The 27,871-nt window shown below is 41.0% G+C and overlaps 1 protein-coding gene across 7 annotated transcripts in view; it reads right to left on the bottom strand.

Moving 5' to 3' along the window:
• The window catches only part of LTBP1 (latent transforming growth factor beta binding protein 1), a 367,875-nt gene that overhangs the window by 205,938 nt on the left and 134,066 nt on the right, over nucleotides 1–27,871 (bottom strand). For 4 of the 7 annotated variants that reach the window (XM_057497285.1, XM_036931602.2, XM_036931601.2 and 1 more), the window contains exon 5: nucleotides 13,162–13,329. In XM_057497285.1, the coding sequence (XP_057353268.1) occupies nucleotides 13,162–13,329 (168 nt within the window). Of the gene's footprint in view, nucleotides 1–13,161; nucleotides 13,575–13,623; nucleotides 13,778–27,871 lie in introns of those variants that run through there. The other 3 variants (XM_057497286.1, XM_036931604.2, XM_036931606.2) reach the window with 3 other exon arrangements.

Consider the following 27,871-nt stretch of genomic DNA (forward strand, 5'->3'; position numbering starts at 1 on the left):
AGGGAAATCATTTGGCACTTGTCTTTCTCCACCTGGCTTATTTCACTGAGCATAATGTCCTCCAGCTCCATCCATGCTGTTGGAAATGGTAGGATTTGTTTCTTTCTTATGGCCGAATAGTATTCCATTGTGTATATGTACCACATCTTCTCTATCCATTCATCTACTGAGGGACACTTAAGTTGCTTCCATATCTTGGCTATTGTAAAAAGTGCTGCGATAAACATAGGGGTGCATATGTCTTTTTGAATCTGTGAAGTTGTATTCTTTGAGCAAATTCCAAGAAGTAGGATTCCCGGGTCAAATGGTATTTTTATTTTTAGTTTTTTGAGAAACCTCCATATTGCTTTCCACAAGGGCTGAACTAGCTTACATTCCCACCAGCAGTGTAGGAGGGTTCCCCCTTTATCCACATCCACACCAGCATTTGTTGTTCTTAGTCTTTTTGATGCTGGCCATCCTTACTGGTATGAGGTGATATCTCATTGTGGTTTTAATTTGCATTTCTCTGATGATTAGTGATGTGGAGCATCTTTTCATGTGTCTATTGGCCATCTGAATTTCTTCTTTGGAGAACTGCCTCTTCATATCCTCTGCCCATTTGTTAATCAGGTTATTTGCTTTTTGGGTGTTGAGGCATGTAAGTTCTTTATATATTTTGGATCTTAACCCCTTGTCGGATATGTCATTTACAAATATATTCTCCCATACTGCAGGATGCCTTTTTGTTCTATTGATGGTGTCCTTTGCCATACAGAAACTTTTTAGTTTGATGTAGTCCCATGAGTTCATTATTGCTTTTGTTTCCCTTGCTTGAGGAGATGCATTCAGGAAGAAGTCGCTCATGCTTATATTCAGGAGATGTTTGCCTATGTTGTCTTCTAAGAGTTTTATGGTTTCATGACTTGACAATTCAAGTCTTTAATCCATTTTGAGTTTACTTTTGTGTATGGGGTTAGACAATAATCCAGTTTCATTCTCTTGCATGTAGCTGTCCAGTTTCGCCAACAACAGCTGTTGAAGAGGCTGTCATTTCCCATTGTATATCCATGGCTCCTTTATCGTATATTAACTGACCATATATGGTTGGGTTTATATCAGGGCTCTCTAGTCTGTTCCATTGATCTATGGGTCTGTTCTTGTGCCAGTACCAAATTGTTTTGATTACTGTGGCTTTGTAGTAGAGCTTGAAGTTGGGGAGTGTAATGCCCCAGCTTTATTCTTCCTTCTCAGAATTGCTTTGGCTATTCGAGGTCTTTTGTGGTTCCATATGAATTTTAAAATGATTTGCTCTAGTTCATTGAAGAATGCTGTTGGTATTTTGATAGGAATTGCATTGAATCTATAGATTGCTTTAGGCAGGATGGCCATTTTAACAATTTTAATTCTTCCTATCCATGAGCATGGGATGCGTTTCCATTTATTGGTATCTTCTTTAATTTCTCTTAAGAGTGTCTTGTAGTTTTCAGGGTATAGGTCTTTCACTTCCTTGGTTAAGTTTATTCCTAGGTATTTTATTCTTTTAGATGCAACTGTGAATGGAACTGTTTTCCTGATTTCTCCCTCTGCTAGTTCATTGTTACTGTATAGGAAAGCCACAGATTTCTGTGTATTAATTTTGTATCCTGCAACTTTGCTGAATTCAGGTATTAGAGCTAGTAGTTTTGGAGTGGATTCTTTAGGGTTTTTTATGTATAATATCATGTCATCTGCAAACAGGGACAGTTTAACTTCTTCCTTGCCAATCTGGATGCCTTTTATTTCTCTGTGTTGTCTGATTGCCATGGCTAGGACCTCCAGTACTGTTTTGAATAGAAGTGGGGAAAGTGGGCATCCTTGTCTTGCTCCCGGTCTTAAAGGAAAAGCTTTCAGCTTCTCGCTGTTAAGTATGATGTTGGCAGAAGGTGTATTTTTATCAAGATTCACAGTGATTCCTGTGAGCAATAAAGGGGGATGAGCACTGGCTTAGACTATAGGTTCCCTACAGAGCTGTATAGAACAAGCACCTGCATCATTTGTTTTCAAAATCCACATGCCCAAAGCATACCTAGAAATTATGATTCAGGAGGCCTGGGATGTGGCCTGAGCCTCTGTACCTTTTAGGTAATCCATAGGACTTTCTGTTGTATAACCAGGACTAAGAGCCACTGACTTAGGGGTTGGAGAAGGCAGGCATTTAAATTTAGGTTTCAGCCACAGCTCCTAATTTTGTCCTATAAATATTTTTACACAGGTGAACCCACTTCTTCCAGAAGCCTCATTAAGAGTCACTTCCAACATCTAGCAAAACATTCAAGTAGCTGCAGTTTTGTCTCCCTGTTGAGGAATCAAATTCAAAATGGTCATAAAGGACAAAAATGTCACACTTAGGACACTCAAAGCAAGACAGGTTGAAAGATACTGGAGGCCTCCGACTTGAATCTTTGCCACCGCTGCTTAGCATGTGTCGGTTTGGCTCAGCATGAACTTCTCCTAAGGGCTTGTTATTTGTGAATGAAGATGAAAGGAACCATTCACCAGCCACCACCAAATTGGTAGGTTTTCTTGTCTAGATTTTGTCTTGGGGAAACAGAGAACAGGACCTGATTGAAATCAGACCCTGACTCAGCCACTGCTGTTTCTGCATACCCAAATATTCAGACTCAGCCACCATTGGAGCAGATTGAATTTCAAATAATCAGCTAAAATAGAGCCCAAGCTCTTGAATCCCAACGCAATTTCTAGGACAGTCTATTAGGCAAATTGGACACTATTAGTCCCTGGTGCAGTATGTTTCTAAGAGTTAATTTCCTTAAATGAGATCCCTCAGAATTCTCCAGTTTTCAAGTAACTGCCAGGTAAAGAGAAGAAATACTTCATCTGGCAGAAAACGGTCTATAATATGATGAAGTTTGACAGAAGGGAAATGATAATTACAGTAGGAACAGCACAGTCAGAAGTCTTTTACCAAATAAGGCTATGATTTCTGCAGTGAATGTACTCCAATAAAAGGATATTTCCAGCCTGAAGAGCTTAGCTTTTTTTCAAAAGTGGTATAATACGGAGTGAATTTTATTTAATACTAATTCATCTATTTACCAAGTACACAACTTTGGCATGAACTTTTTTTGCTTTTCCATTCAGCGTCATAGCTTTCTGGGCACATTACGGGACTTTCAGATGTTCCTAATTACCCTCTGTGTACACCCAATAAAACAGCTGGCTCAAGATGTTATTAATACCACAAGAAGATCCCGCGGGCTCATAAATCACCCTTTCTTCAGAAAAGGACAATGCAGTGGCAAAAAGTGACATATTCTAATCTTGCTAAATAGAACGTTACTTAAGAATGTTCCAGTGTACTTCCTAATTTTCCAGGAAAGGGGCAGTGGTCTGCTTTCCTTACAGCAAAATATTTTAATGTCAAGTTTCCCTTTTACCTCTTCTAGGGAAAATTTGATGAAAATTAGGCTGAGTTTTTGCCCTAGGAAAGCTTAGAAACTCCCCAAATTCCAGAACAAATCTTTATTGAATTTGATGGGCATCTCAAGTTTGGTCTCAGAGTGAAGAAACCTCTCATTACTGCCTAAAGTTTTCTTTTTTCCCACCAAATCTTACAAAAAGCCAACACTGCAGTCATGCCAGCTTTTCAGTAATTATTGTGTGAGTCTAAATTCAAGATAATGAAGTAGAGCAGGAAACATTCCTTAAACCCATACTCTTCAATGGAATAGCAAATCAGATTTTAATAAGTGTATCAATGAGAGCATTACATTAAATTGGCAAAGGAAGGGCACCTTGGTCTTCTCCTCCTATTTGTGATATGACTTTGGGGAATGAATCTCAAACTTCCTCACTAACTTCATCTTTCCCCATTTGGTAGTTATTTTATTTTCCTGGACAGCATAGCATGAAGATGACTGTGTGGCTGCTCTCAAAAACATTTTCATATCATCTTTGATATTAGATCCAGGAGGCTTTTCCAAAAATACACAAATGCATTATTCCCTTGCCACTTAGAAAATTTACATATACCTTGATGTTAGGAGCTGACACAATGTTCAACTTTTATACCATAGAAGCAAAACTGAGCTGACAAATGCTGCAGATATATACTGCATCACAAATAGGATTTCCATGACTATTTTAAGTCCAGCTTCCCTAAATTTAATCTAGGAGGCCAGAGGTAAATTATGCAATGACAGCAAAGCAACTAGCACAAAGCAGGATCAAACATCATAATAATCATATATCACTGGAGATGCCTCCGCTTATTCAAGATGATTATTTTCCCTCCTGACCACAGCTCTTGGTTCCAAAATGTGCTACACTGTGTAAATGCTCTCACCTTTGCCAGCAGACTTGACAATATACAATAGCTTCCTGGATAAGCAAGTAAACCCCTCCAGGAAGAGAAGCAGCCAATGCAGAGGGGCCACGGTGCTGCTCACTGTCTGCCATATGATAACCCTGACATTGCCTTGTGCATGGTCTAACCTGACCAGAACAAGCCTAAATTTCAGCAAATATAGAGCCTTCTGTACACTAGTACCAAAATGAAGGAGTAATGGAAACATCCTTCTACATCTTTCTTGAAGCAATTGTACCATCAGCATCAGTAAATGCAGGAACCACTACCTAATGGTACACAAGCTCCAGGAGATGTAAGCACACTTTCACATACCACAGGACACAGGGGTTGTGAAGTACGAGAAATTTTCTTTTTGGAAAAAAGAGAAAGGTCTTCCCTGAATCATTTCAAGTAGCCCACCTACACCTTCAGCCTGCTCCTTCTCAGGAGCCTCAGACCAGCTCTGCAGGAAGGTCAGGGCATTACTAGATTCATTTTACTAGTATGGAGTCAGAGAGGTGAAATCACCAGCCCAGGGTCCCAGGGCCAGTCAATAGCACACCTGAGATCAGTGTCATTTGGCAAGGTAATGACTACAGGCACAAAAGGAAATAAAAACACAGTACAGGCAGAAGCGTTTGAAGTGGACCTTGAAGTTGTCCCTTAGAGATTGTCAGTATTTTGACAGATGCAGGAATGGGAATTCCATGTAGCACAAACACCCAACTGCACTTTGCCATGAGTTGAAAGTACACCTAAATGTCCTTAGTGTACTTAAATGTGCACTAAAAATGTAAAATCCGAATGCCATGCAAAGTGCTACTCAGGTGTCCTTTTTCATGCATCTCGCAGGCACTGGAGTATGCTCTCCTTCCCTGTGTCCTGAACTCTACAGACGTCTCAGCTAATTCCTTTACTTCTGTGATTTCAGCTGCCTGAGCGTCTGTGATGAAGCTGTATCAGGCATCACCACCACACAGCACCTGCAGAGCCAATCTGCCCTGTCAACAAAAACACATTCAGTGTCTCCGAAGTAAGACTCTGCATGGGCACCAGGGACACCACCGTGAGGCGGACGGGTCCCTGTCCCCAAGCCGATCAGTGTGCATGTCTCTGGAAGTGTGAATGGCAACAAACAAAGGAGAGGCTTTGTAGAATGACGGGCACTCAGCTAACTCTGAAAAAGCAGTGGGTGAAGATGTGGTACATCTACACAGCAGAGTATTAGTCATAAAAAAGAAAGAAATCTCTCTGCTTGCAACGACACAGATGGACTTAGAGGGCATCATGCTAAGTGAAATAAGCCAGACAGAGAAAGACAAATATCATGCGATTTTACTTATATGTGGAACTAAAAAAAAAATAAAACAAAGCAGAAATAAACTTAGAAATGCAGATAACAAACTGGTGGCTGCCACAGAGCGGGGAGGTGGAGAGATGGGTGAAATAGGTGAAGGAGATAAAGAGGTATAACCTTCCTTTGTGTTATCATATTATATTAATAAATAAATCACCAGGGATGAAAAGGACAGCAAAGGAAAGGTAGTCACTAATATTGCAGTAATTATGTATGGTGGCACATGGTCACTATACCTACTGGTGAACATTTGGTGACATACGCAGTTGTCAAATCACTATGTTGTGTACCTGAAACTTAGTATTGTATGTCAACCATACTTCAACGAGAAAAAAGAAAAGAAGGAGAAGCAGTGGGTGTTGCATGGGCAGACTGGGCGGGGACGTGCACCTGCCAGGCAGAGGCTCGGGGGCTTGAGGGCTTTGGTGTCTCTGTAGACTCAGGCTGGCAGAGGCAGAGAGAAGGGGTGCAAATGAAGTTAAGGCCAGGGATCCGAGCAGCACCTGCTTCTGGAGGGCCCAGCATGCTTATACTCAGCAATGTGACTTTTCCAAAGATCATTCCACCTGCTCAAGGTGACACAAGGAAAAATACACACTCTGTGCCATTGTGTTACTGACTCCAAGGCATTTTGAAAGGCCATTTATTCTATGCTAGGCCAGCACAACCTCTTTAAGGAACCCCATCCACCCTCATGACATAGGCCAGACATGGCTCAAAAGGAACAATCGATCACACATGCCTTTCCCCTGGAACTGGCAAACTGCTGAACCCTCTTTCCCTAAGGTTATTATTATTTTTTAATCTGTTCTGGCTACAGACAAACTTCTACACACCAACTCTGACACCCCTCACCTTTTCAGCCTCAGCAATCTTCATCTTCAACCAATTAGGACCTCCTTTTCTTCTGATTTTGACTTTTAGGGTCAACCTATTGCCCTTCCTTGTTTCAGCTAACTCCTGGAACCACCCTTCCAGGCAGGCAGGCAGGCACGCACGCACACACACACACACACACACACACCCCATACTGATTAACTCACTCACTCACAAGCAGAAAGCAATTTTATTTCCCTTTCTTAAAAGCAAGCTCCTTACCAAAATCATGTGATCAAGTGTAGGAGAAAGAGGTGACAGTTTTTTTATTAATTATTTCTGTATCTAAGACCCAATACTTTTTATTATAAATAGTCAGGAGTCCTTCTATAAATTTATAAATCTTATATAAAAGTGAAGATTCCTTTTATAAATAAATCCAGGACCATTTTCTCACCAAGAAGCTTGCTTGCCTCTATCCTCTGTGTGTGAGGCTCTTTATCCACAGATATTATTAATAGGATTCCCTGATACTCTCCTCGCTCCATTCAGGTCTCTGCTCAAATGTCATCTAACCAGAGAGCCCTTCCTGACCTGTCTAGAAGAGCAATCCGTACCTCCCACCCATTCCCATTCTCTGTGTCCTCCCCAACTTCACATTTCTTCGTAGCATTTATCACTACGTGACATTATATTACATATAAAGTTTCTTACAGTATACTTTTGGTAGTACACATTTGACAGTAGTGTATACCCATACTAAATTTTAGGTTTTTTTATTTTTAATTGTGGTAAAGTACACATAACATAAAATTTACTATCTTAACCATTTCTAAGTGTACTGTTGTGCAGTGTTAAGTACATTCATACTGTTGTGCATTCAATCCCCAGAAACTTTTCATCCCCAAACACCTCCATACCCTTTACACAATTTCCTATTTCCCCCTTCTGCCAACTCCTGGCAGTCAACATCCTTTTGCCCTCTATGAATCTGACTACCCTAGGTATCTCATACAAGTGGAATCATATAGTCTTTGTTATTTTGTGATGGCCTCATTTCACTTAGTGTAATAACACCAAGGTTCATCCAGGTTGTGTAGCCACATTGTATTTTTTAAAGTTGCATGGGTAAGGACTTAGTCTATTTTGGTCAATGCTCTATTCCTAATGCCTAAAACAATCACTAGCACATGGCAGGTGGGTGCAATAAATACATGTTAAATGAATAAATGTTCCCAATACCAATACTTTAAAGGGTGCCCCACATCTTAAATAAATAAGGAAATACTTTACATTAGGACATGTATTGAGTATTAGAAAATAAAAGAATTTGAAAAGTTTAAATATATTTGGGAGTAGTTTCTTTCTTTTTTTTTTTTTTTTAGGAGAGCCAGGGTAGAGGCTTTCATTGAGAGAGAAAGTGAGAGGACAGAGATCCTGGCTCACACCAGGAGGGGACAAGAGAGCCCCAGGAGAAGTTTTTTTGACAAGTTTTTAAGTCTCCTAAATTGTCCCAATGAAAGTCAACCCCTTTCTTTCAGTATTGTATTGGATCTTCTTTAAAAAACGTAAAACCTATGCAATGCATTAAGGGGAAAGTGCGTGAACCAGTTAATCAAAGAGTGACATGTTGCACCTCACTGGTTTTTGTGCTGGATAAACATCAAGGGATCCAAACAATGACAACTGGCAGAGGACAAAAGACTCAAATCTGAACTAACTTGCCAGAAAAAAAAAACACCTCAATTTTTCCGCTTCCCTGAGCAGTTATTGGCTTATTAAATGCCTCATTGAGAGGGAATTTTCTTCTATCCTAATGAGAAGAGCCTATGTAATAAGTGTAGCAACATGGACTGCTTCCATGCCTCATCAAAACACCGTTGCATGAAGCTGGTTCTGTGAAATGAGCAGAGCAGCCTCAGCTAAAGGCTGTCGTCATTACTATGGACTAATCACAAACGTAGACTATTAAAACATGCTTCCTACCTAAAACACCGAGAGAACTTCCTTTTCTCTTTTTCAAAATGATAAGTATCAAGGTCCCCATTTCAGAGATTTTTATTAAGTTCTGCAAAAGTCCAAACTCCTAAGCTTGAAGCTCGTGCTCCACAGCAGTGCCCCAACCTAGCTTCCCAGACTTGACGTCTACTATTACCACCTTTCATGCTTCTGCATTAAGTGAAACTACCTACTCCCAGTTCCCCAAAACCACTTGTGCCTACTTGTCTCCATGCCTAACTTTAATGGGTAAATTCTTCGTTCCCATACCAACTTTACATCTCCCTTCACATCCATGTTTATTTTGGAGCTTACCAATGTTTCCCATCCCACTGCCCCCATCAGTCTACAATCAGGCACCGTACATCTACCCAGCTCCGATTATGAGCCAACTTGTTCCTCACCTGGCAGCCTGGTGAACGGAAGACAAAAGTTGCATGCCAGCCCTTTCCTCTTAAGACATCCCTCCTCAGCCAGAGGTGATATTTTCTCCTCTGGACTCCTGCTAAGAGCTTGCTACCTCGATTTAGGTTTACCTACATATCCTCAAAGCAGAGGCTTTTAAAGGGCAGCTTTATGATTTGCTGATCTTGGAAGACCTAGTACAGTGCTTCATACATAATCAATACATGGTCATAAGAGGCAAAATGGGTAAGAAAGAGTTATTTGGACTGCCTGGGATAAGAAAACCTGACTTGGAGTCACCTGTAGTCCACCCCTAAAGTCTTGGTATTCACAGTCTCAATATATGGATTCTATATTTACCTTTCTGAGAGGAAGTAAGCATCAAATGAAATAATATATGGGAACACACTTTTTAAATTATCAATACTTTTTTATAATTATTCAATTGGTGCTAATGGAATGTGAGTTCCTTTTACTCCTCAGAGAAAGCAGCATCACATAAACCAAATGCATTATTTTAGCAACCATGAATGCACCTCAAAATCTCTACAAATAAGTTATGCCAAGGACTATTATTTTATCTGAAATATTCTAGTTGTGACAACATAAATTCCTATGTTCTCCTTATTAGAGGAACTTAGGACTCCATAAACAACTTAAAAATACCAGAAGGCCATCTTCATTAGATCCCTATGAAATGGAAAGAATCCATTAAATCAACGGCAGTTCATCTGCTGGCCCACCTATATGGGGTATGTTTCCATTTCTTAAAAATGCAAAGGCAGGGAGAGCAAGGAAGCAAAGCCCAGAATGCACCCCCCCCAAAAAAATAAGTCATTATAGTTAGAAATTTGCTTTAAAGGAAATGCCATGCAATGTAAATATTCTGCAACATCATACCAACATCATATTCGAAAAAAAGGATTTTATTTTAGAATCTCAGAGTGCTTCCCTTAGATATCCTACTCCTTCAGGCCTCACTTTTAGAGTCACACTAAGTAGAAGTTATCTCTAAGTAGATACTCAAGAACAGAGACTACACGCATAATAGTCATGAAAAATGCCCCTGCCTCTCACATCCGAACAGTCCAGACTCACCATCACCTTAGACCAGAAAGACTACCACAGAAGCAGCACGGAGGAAGGATGGAATGGACATGACCCTGTGCCCGCTACACAGCCACCACCCTCTGCATACCTACTATTACCTGCACTGTGTGGATGAGTGACCAAGGCCCAAAAGGACATAGAACCGGAGCATGACTGATGGCCAGGACAAAGGCAGGATTTGAATGCAGGGCTGTTGGCTTTTCAGCTGCTCATTGTCTTTTACACCACCAGCCCTCCCACAAAAACCAATACTAGGAGGTCCTTCCCCTTGTCTCTCCTACACTTCATAGTCAGACCCCAGGGAGCTAAGTGAACAGGCAACATAGGAAATCTAACTTACAGTCCTAGCTAACCGACTTGTTACATAACTAAGACAAACTCACACAAGCGACTGGGCCTATGTTTACTTATGAAAAAACGGTGACTATAATATCTGCTTACTTCTTTCAAAGAAACTATAAATCACCATGAAATGTCCAAAATTATTTCTGTTGTGATTATCAAAATCAATGATTAAATTAAGGAGCCTTGACTATGAAGTCCATATGGTTTCCCCTGTATTATTTTGACTCCTTGGAACAGGGGTCAGCAAACCTTCACTCAAATCAAATTTGGCCCATCAACTGTTTTTGTAACACAGCCACACCCAGTCTCTTACATACTGTCTATAACTGCTTTCACAACCACAGTAGAGTTACTAACTGCAACACAAACTGCATGGCCTACAAAGTCTGAAATATTTACCATCTGGCCCTTTAAAGAAAAAGTTTGCCAACCCCCACCTTTTAATAGCCTTATATATCAGAGGCCAAAGAGAGTATCTAACAAGTTATAATCAATTTTGAATTTTCTTCAAATTGAACTGTTTTTTATGTACATACCTTATTGGTCAAAAGATTTAATATATTGTAAATAAATAATAGAGAAAAACAGTAAGTTAGAATACCACTTCTTGTAAGTAATAGTTGTATTAAACCAGCAATGTCCACAAAGATACATGCCTAAAAGATGAATTTCTAAAGTTTTCTGTATTTCTGAAGAATCATAGTCTGTAAGTTCCACAGAACTATCATTCTTCAATAAAAAAATGCAAAACTTGTTCTCTCGAAGTATCCAATATTTGAATTAAAATGTAAAAATGTGAGAGAAATATTTCAGGAGGTAAATGAAATATTTCCCATGATTTCCAATGTGAAACTATTTTTATGCCCCCCCTCTTTAAAATAAAACTATTCTGCCCATCCTTTGTGCAGAGTTGATCTCTAGTTTGAAATGTTTTTGTAAATAATATTGCTCCACTTTATGTTTTGAAAAGGTTACGTGTATTCTGTTCCTAAACATTGCTTAAATGCCAGACAGGAAAGTGTGTAGCATGTTTTAACAAGTAGACTTCCTCTGTTTCTCAAAGCCTTCAAATATTTAGCCAAATAAGCTGTAAGCCAAAAAAGCTACCACCCATCCGATTACTCTGTCATTCCTACTGTAAAGATTTATGAAAAATGCAAGGAGGAGGAGCAGGCATCAGTGATGGTGATGGACAAGGGAGAGTAATGACAGTCAGGAAGACAGTTAAGAAAAGTTAAAGTGGGGGAAAAAGCCAGAAAGCCCATAACAGCCTAATGAGAACTGCTTTTTCACTTCTCCTACTTGTCTATAAAAGCCACAAAATAATATGAATTATTACTCATCAACTTTTGTAAGATTTATTTTAGAGAGGAGCTGAATTTTAGAGGTCACTAAATATAAGCCATTTATGTTATGGATGAGAAAAACTGAGGTCTAGAAATACTGTCTCACCCTGCGGACTCGCTAGTTAGTGGCGGGATCCGGATCTAGTTTCCTGATCATCATCAGTTCAACACACTTCCCATTAGACTCGGCTCTCTGCCCTGCAAAGCACAGTGTGCCGTTTGGCACCTGCCAGCTAAATTCTTTTTAAAATATGCCCAAAGTATTCCTATCACAGTCAGGAAATCCACAATACCCTTTTAAATATATCTACAGACACACAATTTTTCCAAGTACAGACTATATACTGCTTCGACCTCCTGAGGATTAGGAGTCACAATAAAGCAGAATAATCGAAGAGCTAGTAAGGACGTCAAGTTGTCCCCTTGTACGTTGCCTTGATGGAAATCAGTTTGAAAGCGACACTTCCCTCCTACCTCCCCAGACACACACACACCCAAGACTAAACAGCAATATTCCATAAAAAGACCTGATCTAGCCAGTGTTATTATCTGTCTGACATTTGGGTTATTCCTGTGAGTAACTCAAAAAGTAATGTGGGTGTCTGTGATTATTTGAGTATACACAGAGCAAACCGTAACTGGTCAAAAAATAATAACAATAATAAAAAAAGAAGACATTTTTCCTTGACAAAAATACTGTATTGCATGATAACATGGCAGTGTGACAGCATTCAGTGGACCACAATACTTTCTCCATTTACAAAAAAAGTAAAAAAGTCATAGAAAAAGTGTTTTTTTGCAGTAATTACGGTAGTTCTTATTTAAATTAATTTTGAAAGACTAAAAGATTTGAAGTGCTGACAGTAATCCACTAGCTATCTTCCCCCAAATCTATGTCTACATCAATTTATAATTCAGTTTTTTGATACAGAGCAGAAACGTGGCAAAAGATGCAAGTCTGGATCCTTTCCTACAACCAAAGCACAGGTCTTTGACATGTTTTAGAATTTTTTAAGAATACAGCTATTTATGAAATAAATTTTAAATGAAATGACCACCATCTAATTTTTACAACATGGGTCAAATCCAAGGTAAATCCTACTTAATACTGAGCAGAAAATATTAGAAGCTGATCAATGCAAGTTACACATTAGGGTCTTAATCTAAAACCTATTCCCTTCTGTCCTTCTGATACCCCCTCCCCATCACCACACAGCTGCATGAATCATGGGAAACAAGGGGCAATATTTCAGTTTGCATTCTTCTAAGAAACCAAAAGTCGGGTTAACCATTAACCCCAAAGTAATTTAAAAGAGCTCATGAAAGAAGCACGCTGATTCTCATAGACGGAAACCCATTCAAGCCGACAGCAGGGTGAATAGAGGGGATGCCTCAATGCTACGGTCTCACAAAACCATTTGGGAAGGACAGTCAGGGACTGTGAAGGAACTCACCCACTCGGAAGTTCGTGGCTGTCAGGGTGTCGGCGGCATGACCGTTCTCGCTGATGAGAGTGGTGGTGTTCCCCTTCTCGCAGCTGTTCTGACAGCTGCCCTTGGTGCAGGTCACTTTACAGATGCTCGGGGTAAAGACCACCTTGATGCGGCCAGTGTGGTTACTCACTAGGAGCCGAGGCAGAGAGAAAAAGAAAAACAAACACATCAGCTTAGTATCCATGAACTTGCCTTGAAAGGTTTGGAAAAAAAAAAAAACAAGGAGAAAGGGAAAGGAAAGGAGCGTGAGGGGAAGGAGAGCCCACAGCCCGGCAGGTTTCAGGGAAGAGGGAAGCCTTCAGTGCTCGCTGCTCTGTATCCAGTGGTGTCTCTGAAACAGGAGTAGGAAGCTTAGCAAACAGAACTCTGGGATGCGCTCCAAAACCACATTTGAAGTCGAGTCACTGGAGTGGGATTACTAACCACAATGCTGCACTTTATTCCCGGGCAGACAAAGAGCAGCAGCGAGGGCATGGCAGATGAAAGGGCCAACCCTGACAGGCAGCTGTAACGCAAAGAGGCTGGCCGTGCACCTAGTGGTGAATAAACTCTTGTGTCCTCAGCTTGCATACTTTCCCTGTTTCTCCACTTATTAGGTCACTATTTGCAGCCCGACCCCTGGAAATGTTTTAGGCATGCGGCATGTCTGAAAACATCTGTCTCAAATCTCCTGGCGCTCTCAGCTGAAGTGATCAAATCCTATGACGCAGCTGCAGGAGCCCTTTTTTTTTTTTTTTTTTTTCCACAACTCCGGGGCATTATTTCTCCATATAAATGGAACATATACTTTACTATGAACAGGTCCATCTAGTAGAAGGGAGGCCAGGTCACAGGTCTAAAGGGTTGCTGCTGTTAAAATACCAGCCTAGAGCTCACGCTGCTGCTATTTGCAGGCCACCTAAAGCAGGTATTTCTCACTCACGTGGCCCTCTCAAACCCCAAATACTATAACCTGACTCCATAGCAGAGGCGGCATAGTATACAAAACTGGCACTAACCTAAAAGTCAGATTCTGGGTTGTAATCCTGGCTCCCCAACGGTGGGACTTTGGACAATTCATTTCACCTTTTCTCTAAAACATGAGAGAATTGCAGCTGATGTTTTCTAGCTAGTTCTAACTTTCAATGTCTGTATCAGGGTCAGCAAACTATGCCCCTGCGATCAAGTCAGGCCCCCTGCCTGCTTTCGTCCATAAAATTTTATTGGAGCACACCCACACTCATTGGTTTATGTATTGTCTGCGGCTGCTTTTGTGCTTCAAGAGCAGCAGAGTTGCACAGACAATGCACAGCCTCACCCAGAGCTGTCACTCACAGCCAAGTCCCAGTTGAAAGTCTGGCAAAGTATAATACACAAACCCTATTTTGACCCCTACATCAGTGCCATGCCCCCTACCAGGTCGTTGGACTTTCCAAGAGCCTAGGCAGAAAGCAGAGATGGCAGAGGCAGCTGAAGACAGGTGTTCGGATGCCAGGCACTAAGGCTGCTGGGAAACAGAACCCTTCCTGGGGCCACTGTGTTACTGCAGTGGAGACTGACTCTGGTCAGCATTTCCTCTGCTGTCCTGTGCCTGACATTAGCGATTCTCCCACTTTATACTGCTGTGGTCTGAACAGGGTTATATATTTTCAGAAAATCATCCAAGATGCCTTGATAGGCCCGCAACAAAATAAACTGTGGTCAAAATCTGAGCTTAGAAAAAAAAAACCTTAACCAAATAAGCCATTAGACTCTCAGGGCTGCAAGGGGCCTCAAAGGTCCTCTGACCACAACATTTATTTGAACATTTCTAGTGACAGGGACCTCGTTATGGACATTCTAGTGCTGGGCTGTTCCTAGCAAGTGCTCTTCATTCCTGAGCTGAATCTGTCCTCACAGCCAGTGCACCCACTAACCTTAAATCAGCTCCCGGTGGTCTACCTAATGCCTCTTCCACATGATAGCCCCTCAACTACTCAAAGATAACTGCCACATGAACAAAGAAAGAAGTCAGGTTACATGAAACAATCAGCTTGGTTGGCCCTCTCACTTAACAGAAGAAGGAGGAGAAACACCCACAGTTCTTTTCAAAGGTTTCTCCAAGACCATTTTTCAATCTCCAGTGGTTTTAATACAAGATATCAGGACACACAGTCCAAGGTGGGGAAGAAGTCTAGTGACTGCCAGTCTTCTAGCACCTTGCAAAACAGCGTCTAGAAACTTTCCCTATAAAGTGCCAAATAGTAAATATTTTAGGGTTGTAGGCCTGACAGACTCTGTTGCAACCGTTCCACTCTGTTGTGGTAGCAGGAAAAGCAGCCTGTCAAAAACAGTATGTATATAAATAAAACTTTAAAGAAATAGTCTGCCAAATACAGCGTTAAATGTTTACATGACATCTAAATTTTTTCTGAGTGTACCTCAGAAATCTAGAAACTACAATAGAATGCTGATTCCACCATCAGACAAAATTCACCTAGTTTGATTTCTTTTGAACAGTAGCACCAAAAAATAAATAAATAAATAACCAGTTACACTCTAAGTTGCCAGACCATACTTACAAATATCTTGAGAATACTTAGTGTCCAGTGTGTGAAGCTCAAGGGAAAAAAAAAAGAGACAACATAGTCCCACTTCGAAAGAATATAAACTTGTATTTTTCCTGGCTCTTGGAACAATAATGAAATTAGACAGGGTGTGCCAACTATTTCATCTTCTCTGGCATTACCTCGTAGCAGCACCAGCTGCCATGCCAATGCTCAAACCATCACCTAAATCATGCTCACTTAGGCGATCAGAGACATTCAAAGAAAGCAACTACATAATCATTATTCCCATTTCACCTCCCTGCTACAGTAGTCACTTTATAAGCACTTGAGATTCTCTGGGCCTATTGTTCTTAAAAACTTTTATTTCTTGGCCAAAAAAAATTTCTGGCCAGAAACCATCTGGATTTTCAAAAGGCAGAGATAGTTTCATATGACTTAATTCTGAACTTTTACAATGTTCACATCTTCTTGGAAGAAAATACATTTTATTCCCTATTTCCCGTGTTTTACAAGCAGTCTGACATAAAGTAAGCTAATTCTAAAACAGACACTTATATTCTCAGTGAGTCCTCTTGTCTTCGCAAAGCATTTGTTTCTTCATTATAAATAGCTTTAGTTTTCCATATCAATCTCAAAATCAGTACTGCAAATCTTACTATTGCTTTTGATGCTAGATGGTCATTCATAGCTTTAATGTGATCTCCATCAATAATGAATAGCGTAGAAAATACACTCTCCTATCCCCATTCTTTTAAAATCATTTCTACATGCCTAGGGTATCATGTAAAGAGTTTAACTTTTAAAGTACACAAAACTAAGGTACAGTGCCCTGAGTTTCAAATCCCTCACATATGACCAGCTAAAGACAATACCACTCAACCCTCAAGAATTAGTGGGAATTCGGGAACAGTGGCTGTGAACTCTCCAGAGACCATTTGGTCTGTAAGAAGCATCTTCCCCAAGTTCTTTGAATAAAGTAATATTCAAAAATCCCGCATGCCTTGCACAAAGTGGGCACCCAATGAATGTGGAATAAATGAAGGCACCCAAGGGATAACTGTAGACCCCCCAGAGATCGGGGATTTGCAGAATGGGACAAGTCACTCCAGGCAAGGGCCTTCCTTCACCAGCAAGGACAATGAAGCCCGCAGTCAAACTGGAGACAGAAGACCATCCCCAGTAGCACCTCTGACTGATTAAAACTTACAAATCTGAGAAGCAGAGGTCAGGCCATGTTGGAGTTAATAGGGAAACTGTTCACACAGTTTCATGCTTGGTCCCTCTGACAAAAAATTTAATTTTTAGATCCCCATAGGTGTATCAGCTCCAGAAATCTTAAGAAAGCAACTTTCAAACCTTGGTTTTAGAGACTTGGCTAGAAACAGATTGCCTGAAGCCATGGAGCACCTCTACCCGGCCTCCTAGTCTACCCATCAGTCAGGGCACTCTAAGAGTCAACATCCTGTCTGCAGCTTCTGCCAGACCCGGGATGAGTCCAAACCCCCACGACGAAGTACTGGCATACGGTTCAAAACAAACCACAGATAGTCAGAGCGTAGGGCGAATGGGATGGAAGTGAAGCCGATAGCCACCCAATATTAAAAGCTTTCTCTTCTGCTTCCCAATCATTAATGACAGAGAGAAATTTAAAAATGTGAAAACTGTTCTTGACAAATGGACTTCAGTCTAGCAAAGTGTGCAGCTGCCATCTTTCAGTCATTAGACTAGGATGTGACCAAACGCAAAGGCAGCCAAAGAGAAAAATATAAGTTCAAGACGCACATCAGATGTCATGAGCAGTCCCCCTGCATTCACCCAGAATGCCGGCACATCAACTTTTGCCCAACTCAAACGGGGACGGGCTGGCGTAGCCATATCCTCTGGGAAGAAGCAGCCACCTCTCTGTGGTCAAACACCATCACCCCACCCATTCACTGAGGCCTGTTTACAGAGACTGCAGGGCTGATTCAATTCTCTCTCTCAGGTCACGTGAGAGAGAAACTGAGCTAACAGCTCACTCTCCCGCTTGCAGTCCACTGCTCGCCCGAAGGCCAAGAATTCTTTGAAGGACAAATCATAAAAGTATGAAATAATGCTTAGGAAAATAGGACTTCATTGTTCTACTCTCCAGGCTTGCTGAACTCCTCCTGGGCTATTAAAATAATGCCCATAGAATACTCTGTTCCTCAAGAAAGGTACTAATGTAAATAGAAATTAATATAAAATCTATTACTTCATCTGGTTGCTCCAGTCCTGGAAAACTGTCCACGAGGGAAACTCAGATGAGATTTCTAGTTCTGATGTGGGCACCTCCTCAGATGAGAATCTAGAGTTACATTTCAGCACTCTCTCTTTTCAGTTTTTCCAGGTAGATGTAACTACATGAAGAAGCAGAGAGACAAAGAGTTCTTACACAGGTAATGTACAGTAAAGAGCATCTGAGCTTCCTCTCCCTTGCATTTCTCCATCAATATTTATGGAAGGAAACTGTATGTCAGTTACTCATCTCTCTCATATATGTGTGTGTATATATACACACACACACACACACACATATATGATTTCCTTCCATTTTTATACATGTTAAGGAGACAGACCTATAGAAAGGTACAGAAGGAAAGTATATTAAATCATTTCATACAAGAATGAATTTCTGGATATACTGAGTTTCTTAAAGGAATTTCTTACTGCTCATCACAATGTAGGTATCAAATGCATACCATGTTTGAAAATACAGTTATTGTTCCAAAAATCCCTATATGGGCAGAAATGCAGCAACCACCTAGTCACACACCCTCAAGTATGACCTTATTGTTAAAGACTTAAGTGTTAAAGACTCAAGCCTACCAACTCACCTCGATCTACAGCGTCCTGCCTTCCTCCTGATGAAGGACATGGTCCTCTCTAAGGCCAACCTCTCCACTGAAGTAATGGATCCCTTTCTCTCTCACTCAAAGACATCCTCTCTTTCCATCTCCATCAGCATGCTGAGCTACCCACCATCTTTCAAGAACACCTCTCCTCTCGTCCCCATTCCATTCTGTTGCAGACAATGCTCTACTTCTCTGCTCTCCTTTGAACGGCTGCTCTACTGGCTGTCTCAACTGAAACCCCTCCCATCTTCTTTTAAACCTGCTGCAGTCAGGCTTCTGCTGTCAACACGTCACCGAAGCTGCCCTGTGAAGGTCTCCAGTGGTCTCCGTGTGGCCAAACCTAATGGCAAATTCTCTGGGTCTTCCTTAGTCAGACTTTCAGCTTACCTGCTGTGGTGGAAGCTCTGCTTCACACATTTTCCTCACCTGGCTTCCCGATTACTCAGCTTTCTCATGGCTCCTCCCACCTTGCTGGCCCCTGCTCCTCGTGAATCTATCCCCAGAGCTCACTCTCTGTAGTCTCCTCTTTTCTATACTGACTTCCTGCATGAGATCATTCTGTTCTATCTCATGGATTTAAATGCCATCCACAAACTTCTCTATAGAAGATGCCTGACCTGCATCACCTCTACCTTGTATATGTATGTGTGTACATATGAGTATCAGATAGGTGTGTGTGTGTGTAAATGGGTGTGTATTCAAGAATCTAACTAGCCAACTTCTTATGAGGCTTTGCTAGGTAGATACCTAGTATCTATTAGACATCTTAAGCAAAATACATTCAAAGGTAAGCTTTGATTCCTCCTGTACTCACATCCAAATCTGCTCTTCAAGGCTTCCTCATCTCAGAAAATGGCAAGTCTATGCTTATTTGGGGGGTGGGGGGTGGGAGAGAGGTCATGTGAGACTTAGTACAACAGCAAATCCTATTAGCTCTATTTCCAGAAAGTGACAACTTCTAACCACCTCCAAGGCAAACACATCACCATGACCTCATCTTCTGTCTGGATTACTTCAACAGTCTTCTAGCTGGACTCCCTACTTCCACTTTGCCCTCCTACAGTTTACTGTCCACACCACTCTCAGTGCATCCTTGTTTAAGTGTGTCAGTTAGACCATAGCCCTGCTCCCTTCAGTGGCCTCCCACCTCAATCAGCATACAAGCCAAAGACCCCACAATGCCCTATGGGGCCCTCAACAGCTGTGACCTCCCCGAGCTCTCCCAAGCCCACCCACTCTGGCTCCCTTGCCATTCTTCAAATAGTGTCTGTCCCACGCCTCTGTACTTGCTGTTTCTTCTGCCTGGACTGCTCTTCCCCAGATATACACAGCTCCTTCCCTCATGTCCTCCAAGACTTCTCCAGAATGACAGATATCAGGAAGCCTTTGCTGGCAACCTGACATAAAACCACAACACCCCCACACATCTCCTATCCCTAATGCCCTGCTTTACATTTCCTGTTTATTATAAATACACTTCATATATTTAGTGTTTGATTACCATCATAACACAACTCCACGAGAGCAGGAATAGGTCTGGCCGCTGCCCATATACCCAACGTGTCTCACAGAAAGGGCTCAAGAATTAATAGCTGAAGGAATGAATCAACTTCACTGATGGGGAACTAAGTAACAAATAGTATTTATCTATGGGGTAATTATCAGCAGTGTTAAAAAAACATAAAAAACACGCCTATGATACCTTTACCTCCAAACATACTCAATTTATGCTATGCTAGTCAGAGAAAAGTTTTTTTAGCCATAAAAGTTTCAGTTCAAGGAAAAGCACAAGCTGTTATTCAGGATATCCTGCAATTATTACAAAACACATTGTTTTCCAAAATGATTAAAACTTTACCCCAAAATGGCAAATGATATAAAATAGTAAAAATTTTAATTAAGCCTACCAATGAGAAAATAACTGAATAAAGAGGAAATAGAAATTTCTTTTTCAAAAGAAAAACATAATAATTTCCTTCCAAAATTTCACAATATATTATGCAAAAATAAAAAATTGACCATGATGGAAATTACCTAATTGTATAAACAAGACTTAATGATGATGCATAAGGAGTTGAGTTTGTAAACATATTTTTGTTTTACTAAATATCCATTCCCTTTGTTAGGCAAAGAACTACACAGATTCTGAGAGACTGATGTGGATTGCTAGTAGGCCATAAAATCCACCCAAAAAGAGAAATACATTTTGGTTCCCAGGTCAAGGAGACTGGCTGAGGGACTAACCAGAGATCCAGCAATAAAGATGGTAGATTTCATCCCAAATTTCCATTATTTCAGTCAGGTCTTATTTTCTGTTTTATTCATTGAATCTTTGTTTCACCGTAGCTCAAGATTTAAGGACTAAGATTTTCACCGAGAATCACATTTTCTCAGCCATCACCCCTGCCCTCCCAGCCTAACTGTACTGCCCCCCACTGGGCTTCAAGCAGCACATCTTGACGCAATGGGATTGTTTTCATCTTTCCTTTTTCTTCTTGGAGTTTTCCCTCTTTAAATACCAACCATAAGTTCTCTTCTCTGAAAACATTTTTTAGACGGTCCTATTTTTATCCCTGGAACAAAATCAAATATATTCAAAGACACAATATACTTTATGGTCCAAAGACTAACTTTATCCAACAAGTAGTCTGCTCAACCAGCAGGATCTGACCCAGTGTTTGGGCAAAGAAAATAGAGTTGGTAATAAAAGTGGATAACTATCAAAACAAACAAATGTCCTTTTGACATATTCATTTTCTGACCTTTTTTTGCAAAATATTTTTCTTTAACATCATAGGCCCTGGGGGCATTCAACTGCCCAGGCGTACTTCAGTTAACTGATGAGGAACGCCCAGGAAAGCTGAGGACAGGCCCTGGACTGCGGTCCATGGCAAGAGGTGACAGCACTTTGCCAAAGGCACCACAGCTAATTAGAGGCAGTGTGGGGGCACAATCCTCAGTCCTGGCGACCTGCAGCTACATGGGGCTGTCCCATGGTGTTTCCTTTAACGCGACTTTAAAGACTCTTCTGTCTAGAACATGCCCGGTCTCTCCTCGGCTCCTGGTCCTCAATGCCAGGCTGCCAGCCCATCCGGAATGAATAACAGTACTTGAAATGCTGGGATGAAGAGCCGAAGAAACACATCGCCAAGATGACAAGACTTAAATCAGTTCATAACGTAAGAAGCAAAGAAGGGAGAGAGGGAGCAGAGCAAGTTCACCATACCATTTTCTCAGTTCTGAATTGAGAATGTAATCCACTGTCTGGATCTAGAATCCTGACAATCGTGGGAACTGTATTTGGGTAGGTTAAATGAGTTTGCCCAGTTGTTTTTTTTTCATTCTTTTTTTACACAAACATTCAAGATGTTCCTCTAAAAGTCTGTCTCACAAATACCATTGGAAAGGTGCATTTTTTTTTTAATGTGAAAAACCTCTACTGCCCTTGAAGAATGTACACCGGTCTGCCGCAGCCCAGCTTTAGATTCCACACTACAGCCTCTGAGTAGAGCTGAAGTACAATCCACAGGAGGACCTCCCTCTTATCCCTGAATCGAGACAGCAGGTTGCAGAACGGTGAGCTCTCACCTGCCTTCCACCACTAGGAGTCATACCATCTGGCAGGTCTGCATGGGCTCTCTACAGAAAGAGTGAATTAAGATATGCTTCACATGATTCAAATTTTCTGTCCTTTAATTATGGAACAGAATTAGGTTTCATTTATCCCCACATGTGTTGTTTTTCCAAAGAGAAGTAAATGGAGGCATTTGTTATCGGCTATCACTCATCATTTCCATAAATAACATCTGTTAATTTGTATGCGGAGAAGAAAGTCTGACTAAAAGGATAGATAACTACTGGGCTATTTGTTTACCAAAGAACACATTTCATGACTTATTCACAAGCTTGATGAAGTAGGGGCCATTTCTCATGAATGCCCCAGATCATCTCTACCATATACTAGGAGAATCAGGATACCATAATTTATATACTTGTTATGCCAAATATTTACAACAAAATCAAACTCCTTGAAATGGAGTTCAGACCCTTTCTCACCTAGACCCAATCTAGCCTCATCTGCAGTGCCCCTCTGCAGAGCCAGAGCTTCAGACAGTGTCACCCAAGGGTTCCTTATCACATGCCTCTTTCCTTTACATGCTGTTTCCTCCCCCTGGAAAACCTTTCCTCCTTTCTCTCCACCTTTGATCGTTTCAGCCACACCCATGAGTTTCGGCATTCTAGGCATGACCAAACATTACAACCCTCCATTTTCTCCTGGCTCTTTGCACATACTTCTACTTGTGGATGTGTCTCTACTTTTCCAATCTTCCTTTGGCCTTGATCAAGCCAAAGAAAATGTTTGTATTCTCATCCTCCTGTTCTATTTAGAACAAACTTTCCACCTGGTGATTCTCCCTCCTTGGGAATGGGAAAGCATATGTGGAGGGAAGGGAGTGGCATGGGAAAGAATGCAGGAGCAAGAAATGAAGATGAGTGGATCAAAGGCAGTAGGAACTCAGGCTAGGAATACATGGGAATTCCACTGCCAAATGGAAAGGGTACAGAAGCAACTGTTCGTCATACAACAAATCACTGGTAGTCCCAAACCTGTGGAGGAGTTGAATGCCATCAGGGTTTCATTACCTTCATATGATGGCTTGGACATTTCCCTCTTACACTGAAGGCGGACGCAAGGAAGAACATGACCTATTACACTTTACAAAATTTAAACTCTGCCTAAAAGAAGAAAAGACAGAGCAGAGAGGAAAATAAAGCCTTCTGCACCCTGTTCAGACATTGTGAGTTCCTGGAAATGCCAGGCCAGAAGCAGACATCTTGATGTGCTTCTGAGACTCCAGTTCTTTCATATAGGCAATAAAAACCCAGAGCAAACACAATGTTATTATATGAATGCATCGGGTTTTAAGAAGCACTGAGGAAGCTGAAGATATGAACATGTTTGTAACTGCCAAACAACTCTCCTGATGGATTCAGCTGAAAGAAAAATCAGTTGAAGTGATTAGCTGTATGGAAAAAAACAGGCATTTTTAAATTTCTAAATTTAGAACTATAGATAGAATAGGGAATATTCAGATTTGCAGAATTTTAAGATTCTGTCATTTACTTCCTTTTCCCCAGCACAAAGTTCTCTCTGGCTCATTTTTCAAATGACTCCGTCAAATGGCCCCAATCACTCTCCCCAAGGCATTACTGCCAAATTCAATATATCTCATCATTAGAAAAGATTTCAGCCTAAATACCCATTTTTCAAAGTCATCTTATTATATCTAGCTATGCTCCAGTATCATGTGGTAAGTAATATTAAAAAATGATTAGCTGCCAATAAAAAATGAATTACTAATGTGTAATTGCATGCTGTAAGTTTTCCAGCTGTAGGTTAATTCCTTTTAGGTTACTCGTTTTCAACTTCCTCTTTTGCTTTGACTCTCATCAAAATAGTGCATCTCCCATTGAACACTGTGATGGTTTTAAAATCTATTTGCAAGTCTATGTGTGTTCATACATAATTTCCAGAAATACTTCTTTCTTCAAGAAGTGGTCTAACTCCCCTTACCTTGAGCATGGGCTCATCTTAGTGACTCATATCTAAAAAACAGAATAAAGCAGAAGTGATGGTGTGTGACTTCTGGGGCTAGATCACAAAAGGCACTGTGGTTCCTGTCGTAGTCCTTCCCTCTTAGATCACTCACTCTGGGAAAAGACAGCTCACATGCTGTGAGAATAACTTGAGGAGCCTATGGAGAGGCGCATGTGGCAAAGAAGCCTAAGTCTCCTGCTAATGTGAGCATGCCATCTCGAAAGCAGGTCTTCCAGCCCCAGTGGCCTTCAGATGACTACAGCCCCTGATGATACCCTGACTGCAACTCAGGAAAGAACCTGAGCTTTGGGGTTTTTCGTTACACAGCAATAGGTAAGTGATCTATGAACACACATACAAACTCCTCTGTCCGCTTTACTTTTCACCCAGATTCTGAGGACAGAGAAACACAATGTCTGGACCTTTTTAAATGTAGACACCACTTTGTGCATGACTGATGGACTCATGAAACATGTATTGAATGCCTACTAAGCTACAGAGCACAAGCACACACCACGGTCATGTAAGTTACACTCATACGCATTTCACAGATATGAAGCTCAACCAAGGCCATTGTGCAGGATATGGGAGAGCTGGATTTCAATGCAAGCTTTTGTTCTTTCCTCAATACCCCAATACTTTCAATGAGCATTCCTATGACAATCACATGACACTAAGCCCTTGGGAAGGTTAGATGATGGAGGAAAAGACTGAGCACATGCTCTGTGTGTGGCATTACATCATCATATCCTTCATCTCATTCCATTCTTATAACAGCTCTATGGAACAAGTGTTAAGTTTTTATTTGACAGAGTAACTAATATTTAGAGACTAAACAGGATAGGATACAGCAAAACCACCCACAGGCTCCACCCTCCAGGATCTTGCCATCTAGAGTGGGAAAAGATACAAAGAAAAATGGCACCCAAACTATCAACCTCACAAGATTGTGGCAAGGGCCATGAGAAATGATTTGTGTAGATATAATTCACAAGCTATAAAAAACGATGCAAATGCAAGAGGAAAGGTATCAAAATGGACTCAACCAGTGACAGAAATCCACTGATTAGAAAGGTTTATTTTGCATTTGAAAAATCTTTAACAATTTTGCCAGAAGCTCTGAATTTAGATAATTTTTTAAATATTATTTTCATAAAAGTCCCACCTATAATCATAAAGTTGACAAATGTTTTAAATATAGTCAAATTTTGACTTTGTTCTTACCTGAAAGACACTTACACAGCAAGCTACAGAGCACTCTCTTCAATGGCAATTTTTGACTCATTATATCTGATACCTAACAAACTTATATGAACAACATGTAAGGCACATTTTTAAATAGTCAAAACATTGTGGTAATATTATAGTGCAACATACTGATTTAATGCATATCAAACATTCAGTGCAATGGTTGGCACACAGTAAGTGCTAAATATATGAAGAGGAAGAGGAAGATGGAATAGACATAGTGATTTTGTGGGGACAAATGAGCCTATGTCCAAATTTCCTAATTACCTGATGTTCAGAGACAAGAATGTAAGTTACAATACCTTTAGAAGGTTCTTAAAAATATATATTATATGTTCTTGAGGTATATTAAGGTGTGGTTTGGAAACTGGGATCATTGACAAGAAACATTATGAATCACTCTCTCCAGTAAGAGTCTTTTAAAAATTCCTTTAAAAAAGAGGCATCTAATTTTGTTATATTTCCCTGTTCAGGACATGGCAGAGCACGCCTGATATGTATTTACACACATACCCCATTGTGGCTGCCTAAAAACCTATACCAAAAAAAGGATGGATGAATAGGAGGCATGACGGGATTCTGAGAGTCTTATTGAATAGGTTCCCGTCTACAATCATTAAGCACTGAAACAAGACATTCTCTATTCCTCGTGAGCCAAAATCCCTGAGACCTGGGACGGCTTCTGTTAAAATTCCAAATGGGTACTCAGACATAAATATGGTGACACATGGGGCCGTACTAAACCCTAGGCCAGGTGGAACAATTCTCTCAGTGTTTCAGTGGTCTTGGGTTCCTGATGGAACTGGCCTACCCACTCCTCTGTCCATCTGGCAACCCACCCCAAGCTTTCTTAGAAGTAAAGGGGTGTGGAGAGGAGTAAGAGCTAAAATAAGGAGTGAAGAAAAAAGTAAAGCAGCTGGGTTTTCCCTCTTTAAATGGTAGTTTAGCCTTCTTTGGTGCTCTGAGATATTAAGACATGCAGCTGCTAGAGAAAGGGTACAAACAGAACATGTGTTAGCTGGGTCTCTGTCTACACCCCAATGCCGGGGGGGTGGGTGCACAGTATCTCAAGTGATGGGATGGTATAGTAAGGCTCTGTGCAGCAATAAGATAGGTGAAAGTCTCAAGAAAACCCAGGAATAGCCAGCCATATAAGCCAGAACTTAGGGAGACCAGGACTTATTTCAGTAACTGGCAAGACATTAAGAATCCACAGTACTTTCAGCAATCCATTATATGTTGCCCTACCCCAGCCCTTTTTAGAAAGTGCTGAACATCATACTGTATACTTAACATTAATATGCTAGAAATCTACTCTGTGCTTCTGCTTCTGCTTGGTATTCTACTTTGTTCTAGTTGCTTACTATTCAACTCTAACTTACTGATTCCATGAGAGCGTCTGATTCATCTAATTTCATGTATCATACCTGTTTGGGAATGCTCTTGTGCCAGGCCACTTTATAGGCAGCTGGCCAGCTTGGATTGGTTTTTCTTGGGTCAAGTGCCTGTTATCTAGTCCACAGTGGCAAGAAGGCAAGATTACCCAGAATAGCACTTCTTTACCTGTATATAGCCTGATTTAAACAGTATCATCTGCTCTACGAACAAATGACTTGCCCAAACTGTTCTGAAAAGTAAATCTCTGCCCTCTGATAAAATAATCTAAGAAAAGTAGATGTCAAAGGAATTGGCATATCAGCAGGCCAGACTCATACCTTTCTCACGGTGGGAGAAGGGGAACCATACGGCGCTTCAAAGCGCAGAACTGGCTCACCGTCATCCCAGCCACACTCCACCCAGAGCGGGTCACATAGCCACACTCAGCATCAGTGGTGGGAAAGTCCAGTCTACCCTCAGGAAATCCATGGAAGGGGGAGGGAAGAAAGAAGTATGCATGGATAATAAGATCTACTTTATTACTTATTCTGGGATGAACAAAATGTCATGAAAAAATTAAATAGGTCATAGAAGTATTAACAAAAGATATGTATCTCCCTCTCCCCTTGTCTTCCTATAAAAACAAATTAAAGTACACATAAATAGTCCTTCGGTTCATTAAATATCCATAGTTAGAAAATCAAAGAAAAAAGACCTTTGGACCAGAAAGTGTCTACCTAACTGAACCACAGAAGGCAGGGTAACATTTTTGAATAACGAGCAAAGGAAAAGATATCAAAAGATTTTGCCTTGGGAGACGATCATTCTGTAACCCTCTAAAGTAAAGCAAAGGCCTGCCGCCCCAGTGCTGTGGAACATAAGCTGAAGGCGTGGGAGGAAGAGCCCCCGGTGCTGCGGGATCTGAGGCAGGCGGCTGTAATCAGCAGAGGCACCTGCAGCCCGTAGGAGGCGTTCCTGAAGGCAAGGAACGCAGCTGCCGAGGGCGTGTGGGCCCAGACGTCACTGGGGAGAGAGCTCAGTCCCAC

Source organism: Manis pentadactyla, chromosome 2, assembly GCF_030020395.1.
Source record: "Manis pentadactyla isolate mManPen7 chromosome 2, mManPen7.hap1, whole genome shotgun sequence".
Classification (NCBI taxonomy): domain Eukaryota; kingdom Metazoa; phylum Chordata; class Mammalia; order Pholidota; family Manidae; genus Manis; species Manis pentadactyla.